Genomic DNA, 5690 nt, shown 5'->3' with positions numbered 1-5690 from the left:
CTATAATTGCAATCATCGCTTCGCAAATCAGAAAGCAATGATTGTGTGATGAAATGATTGGCTGACCCCAATCATTATAATCATTTCTAATTTGTTATCGTTTGACTAATCGAATGGCGACACGTGGCGACGCAAAATAAAAGGGCTTAAAAATATTTAAAAAATCCATATTAATTAAAATAAAACCCCTAAAATACATATATATATTGACTTAGAAAAATCACTTCTTTCCAAATTTATAGTCAAAAAATTCTAGAAAAATCATATTCTGTCTCAAAAAATTATATTCTTTTAGAATCTATTCTTGGAAAAATCCCAAAAAATGCAGAAAATTCAGAAATGCATTCTAAAAATAGATTCAATCATGTTTAATCTTGATGACATGCAAATATGAGTAATTTAATGCAGATAAACATGTAAATATGATCATATAAGGCACTAAAAATGCATGTTAACATTCAGCTATATCAAGGCCTCTAGAAGCCAACAATTGACAATCAGGTTGATTCACGTCACGCTTGTGTATGTAGTCCTTCGACTTGAGACACCAAAGACGTCTTGTGGACAGAGAGTTGTACTTTTATTTTGACCTACGAGTCTCTAATCATGGGATTCTAAATGGTATTAGCTGTGAAGCATCTAGAAGTTCACGAAGATAATTAAATAGTCAAGATGGGATCGTCCACCCTCGATATAAGAGGTGACATCTTTAGGAAGATGATGCAATGAAGTCCATGGCCAAGGTAGTGAAATTTTGGCGAATAGTTCTCCGATGATTTTCAAACGCATCAGTACTAACTCAGATAACCGATTAGGGTTTATCAAATAACCAAACCCTAAATCATCCTAGGAGATAAATTGGGAGGGTGCCTTGTTTTAGATGCCCACGCCACCTAGAGCAGGGATCCCCCTTTTTTCCTTCACATTTCTCCCATCAACAAAGAAGAGTATCTTCATCGTGAAAAGGCCTTGAAGAAGAGCTTGAGAAGAAGAAGAGATCAAGGACCAACTTGACCTTATGGATATTTTGAGAGGTCAGGCACGTGCATGGCTTGAGAACACCCTCCAAGAGAGAAAGTCAAAGGTGCAACAAGTTCCCCTCAAGTTACCAAATTTAATTTTGATATCATCATCAATCTTGTATTCTGGTGCCATGAAAAAGTGTTTTTCAAGGTACTGATACGTGGCACAATAACCCAATCGATGCATAAATTTTATTGTTAATAAATATGATTCAAAGTATGAATATAAATATTTATAATATATTTCATTTGTAATAAATTCACCAGATGATATGCAGGGATTATAATCAGCATAAATGTAACTCAAAGTCCAAAAACATGTGTATAAGTGACATATTCGTGTTCACTTAAATAAAATTCATTTTAAGGTATATGACGATCTAGAGGGATTATAAGGCGTAAATTTTGGGACCAACTTTGTATTTACTATCTTCTCCTTATCCATACCTATAAATCGATGTTAGATAAATGTTAATCAGCTCAGAAATTAGCCTCTAATGGTAGCAAGATTTCTTGGTTAAAATCTCTGACTGAAGTAAGAATGTGAAATAGAAGTGGAATATAAGTATTCTGCCAGATAAGGATATACTTATGTAGTCATCTGCTTCTTAAATCTTGTTCATCCATATCTATATCCATAAATATTCATCCACATCTAATGAAACAATAATTGATATATTAATATCATGAATTTTACATGCTTATTTGCCGCCAATCATTGATAACATAATGGGATCACAAACGGTGATGCAATAGCAGCAAATTATTTCTATCAGCTTCCTCTTTTATTTGCGCAAGCATCATGGATTAATAGAATAAAATAAGAGATGAAAATTATGATGACTGTGATTTCAATGATTAAGATGCAGAACATGTGCCTGTGTTATAAAGTATGTCAATTTTTGCAATAAATGTTAAATAATTCAAAAAAATACACTGATATGTGGCATTATTGAATTGGCCAAAAGCAAATATGCATTGACATGGCATTTGCCGACAAACTCGCCAAGTCACACAATGAACTCAAATCATTATGATATTTTCCTTTTTTAGGAAAGATGCATACATGTGGCACTTAATCACTTAGGGAGAAGGCATATTACAGACCACAATGCAACTTTTTTTAAAAATTACAACAGTGCATTTTTTGAATGATGGACAAATGTCAGTCAGTGAATAAAAATGAGACTTAGACATGAAATATTAGAAATTTTGAAGACTATGCCCACGCTGGTGATCCAACGCGTAGGGGAGAGAAATTCCCATTATTAAAAATGATTCAATTTCAAATCTTGATATTTGACGATCTAGGAGTCTTTTGCTGAAATTTTGAAGCCGCATTTGTCTCTCTCTCCTATATACATCCATACCTTACGATCTATAAATAGACCCTTGTATCAATGTAAAAAATTATGCTAGGATTTCTCCTACTTTAGTAGGCCAATTGAAAGAAAGTGATTTCAAGATCCATCAAGTTTTTTTTTGGTGTCCAATATTGATCAAAGTCGAAGAGTTAAAGAGAAGTCGTTGCAAATTACCTTTATCCCAGCAGAATAGAAGGATCTATGGTGAGTCTTCTTGCATTTATTTTGTGGTGTTGATCTGGACATCATACACCTTTTGACATCCACCCTTTCAGGTCTATCCCACCACATCCCTCTCATCCATCACATCCATGTATGTCCTGCATCTCTAGTTTACTCATCATCATCATTCACCACACCCCCTCATTACTTTCATGTATTATTAATTACATATAATCTATATCTACATAAAATCCTCTACATCACATCCTAATCTTAATTGATGAGTATCTCCTATCATCCCCTAATCACTCAATTAATAGGCATTTGGACCCTTATATAGTTTCCCATTGTCACAACCCTTCCCCATCACTAACTAGTCAAATTATTTTATGATTCATGGTTTATAAATTAATTTACTCCTAAATTTTATTTCATTAATCGGTTCTGTTGCGGAGGTACAGTTGACATTATGTATTTTTTATCTCTTTATTTGGGAACTTTCTTATAATAACCTCTTCTAAGAGTCAAATTAGTCAGGAAAATACTAGGAAATCCACTAAAAAAGGTTTAACTTTTTTTAAATCACTCATGGATGTCTTTGTATATTTTAATTTTTACAAAAAGTGAATTCACATTTTTCGAAAAGAAAATTGTGTATTTTATGATTTCTTATATGATAAGAGCATCTATCCTGGTAATGCATTTTATGATTCATTTGATCCTTGTCATTATAATATTCAATCGATTTAAAGAATTATATAGAATTATCAAATCTTTCTTCTTAAAATGAAGAAATTTACTAGGGACACCATATTTTTTATCAATATTCTCCAAGTCTTAATTTCAAGTATTTATTTCTTGAAATACATGAGTCTGAAAGACGAATATATAGTTATGCATATATTCAAATATTATTGCTTGGCTCCCTTATCTATGTATAATCCATATTGGAATTGCTCCAGTAGGAAAAACAAAGAAGTGATTTTATGATCCATAATAGTCATTGTGTTTTCAGCGTTGATTGAAATTTGAAGATAAAACAGAAGTATACCAGCTCCCTTGAAATCGAGAATTTCTTTGATCATCCAAAACATTGCACATACAATGCCTTCTTCTTCTCAAACCCCATAATTTAGATCAATTAAATTTCATTCATTCAAATTCCTTTCGAATTCATTGGTGCAATTAGGCCATCAATAATGCAGCCTCTTCGCTGGACAAAGTCTAAGTTGGCCCACTACTGGGCCCACAATTTGTATCAGAGTGGCTCCCATATTGTATGACCCCTGAGAAAATCCCATGCAGGGAAGGGGCTCCAGCCTTCCCATGTTCCCCATTTTGCTCTGAAACACTTCATGCCAACTTATGTCATGAAAGGAGTTGTAAAAATTGTAAAACAAAAGAAAATATTGGAATATAATGAAAATAAGTAAAATATTAACATGACAGATTCAGTAAAAGTAAATTTGACCAAGTCATGGGCTGATCTATAACATTGATGCAGCAGCCTTGTCGGCAAACCAAGCCAACTTTCCATCAACAGGTGAAATCATCTGAATAGGCAGCCTATCAGTGGTGGATCCAGCCCCAAAGGCTCCTCCCACTGGACCAGCTTTGCCGGCTCCCGTGGCGACAAGGGCAATGTTTGAAGATGAATTGATCACAGGAAATGTGAAAGTTATTCTCTCCGGCGGCGGTTTCGGCGATTCCTTGATGAAGGCAACCCACCTGGAGTTTTCTTCAACAAGAGGATGACCAGGAAAAAGGGATGCCACGTGGCCATCAGGTCCCATTCCTAGAAGCATGAGGTCAAATTTCGGGAAACCTGTGGATCCCATTACTAAGATGTCCCTCTGGACCAACTGTTTTAAGCGTGCCTCGTAATCATCAGCAGCACCTTCAGCGGAAAGGGTGTCATTGATTGCATAAATCTGTCCAGGAGGTATAGGCACCTACCAATTAAGAAAAAAAAACTCTATTAAATGACTGCAAGAATTTGAAAGATGATGGATGCAATAAAAATAAAATGTTTTATTTCAGGAAACTTATAAATCCATATGATTAAGGAACTACACAGAGTTTACGAAAATGTTCATGTTTATTTTGTGGAAAGTAAGGCCATTTCCATCGTGGGTGGGTCATTCGTTTCAATGAAACTGGGTCAAATGCGAAAATCAAACTATAATTTCTGGGTAAAGAGGAAGTTGTATATGAATCCTCCACCTTAGAAAGGAATTGATCATTTGCAAGTTTATAATTGCTGTCTGAGTGATCCTTGGGCACAACACGTTCGTCGACCCAGAAGACATGCCACTTACTCCAGTCGATGGATTCTACATATGAAGATGCAGCGAGCTTCCTATCAGCCACAGCAAACATCAAAGTAAGCAGACAGCCATATGATAAACAGTAAGATAAACAACGGCAAGGACCCAGAAGAAATACCTCAGAGACTTTATCAAAGACCCGCCGGACACGACGACGGAGAAGGCCCCTCTCTCCCGAGCGAACTTCTTCGAGAGCTCCGCCGCGTATTCGGCCAAGGAGTCGGATAACTCTTCCTCGGTCTCAAAGATCAGCAATTCTGGCTTCCCTTCCGCAGAAACAGCGGCCTGGCCGGAGGCAGCCGTTATTAAGCCCAACATCCTCCGAGATTGAACTCTACCCAAATCGGGTCGCGCCTTGTTCTTGACGAATTGGGTAGCAAATGAGCGTTCTTTTGTACCTACAGGCAATCTGACGAACACGGAGGTGTAATTTCCGCGAGAAGAAGCTGGGAAATGGAAATTGGCTGGGCGGCAGATCGACGACGAGGACGACGACATGGTTTTAACCCGCCAGAGACGATTCCCCGATGTCGCAATCGATCCGGTTTCTTCCCACCTTCTTCAGTGACCGTCGTCAGTGATGGGCTGGGCAGCCGATTTCATCTGGGCCTGACTAAAGAAAACTGTACCTGTACTATTAAAGTCAGTCTACCCCCCCCCCCCCAAGTTCAGACATGAAAGTCTTACCAGTTAGAATTTATTATCTTCATGATCGGTAAGAATGTCATTTAAATAAAATTGATTCAAATTAAATATAAGAAATTTCATACTGTTTATTCAAATATCAGGTTAATGCTATTTTGCATAAGTTAATA

The 5690-nt window shown here is 36.5% G+C and overlaps 1 protein-coding gene across 1 annotated transcript; it reads right to left on the bottom strand.

Moving 5' to 3' along the window:
* Positions 1–3937: 3937 nt before the first annotated feature.
* LOC144712202 (putative 6-phosphogluconolactonase 4, chloroplastic) lies at positions 3938–5477 on the bottom strand. Its single transcript, XM_078586407.1, has 3 exons — positions 4994–5477; positions 4772–4907; positions 3938–4500 (listed from the first exon to the last, which is right to left on the bottom strand). Exons 1-3 carry the CDS (start codon positions 5371–5373, stop codon positions 4036–4038), a joined length of 981 nt encoding a protein of 326 aa, XP_078442533.1. The 5' UTR covers positions 5374–5477; the 3' UTR covers positions 3938–4035.
* Between the last annotated feature and the right edge of the window lie 213 nt (positions 5478–5690).

The sequence above is a fragment of the Wolffia australiana genome, chromosome 14 (assembly GCF_029677425.1).
Source record: "Wolffia australiana isolate 7733 chromosome 14, ASM2967742v1".
Lineage (NCBI taxonomy): Eukaryota > Viridiplantae > Streptophyta > Magnoliopsida > Alismatales > Araceae > Wolffia > Wolffia australiana.
Note: the sequence above shows the minus strand (reverse complement) of the source record. Positions and strands in the feature narration are given on the sequence as shown.

Excerpts from the sequence above, each read along its gene's own strand:
- LOC144712202 (XM_078586407.1), bottom strand. The coding sequence starts at position 5,373 with ATGTCGTCGTCCTCGTCGTCGATCTGCCGCCCAGCCAATTTCCATTTC. Across the intron at positions 4,908-4,993 it reads TCTTTGATAAAGTCTCTGAG|GAAGCTCGCTGCATCTTCAT; the intron begins GTATTTCTTCTG and ends TGTGGCTGATAG. Across the intron at positions 4,501-4,771 it reads ATGATCAATTCCTTTCTAAG|GTGCCTATACCTCCTGGACA; the intron begins GTGGAGGATTCA and ends CTTAATTGGTAG.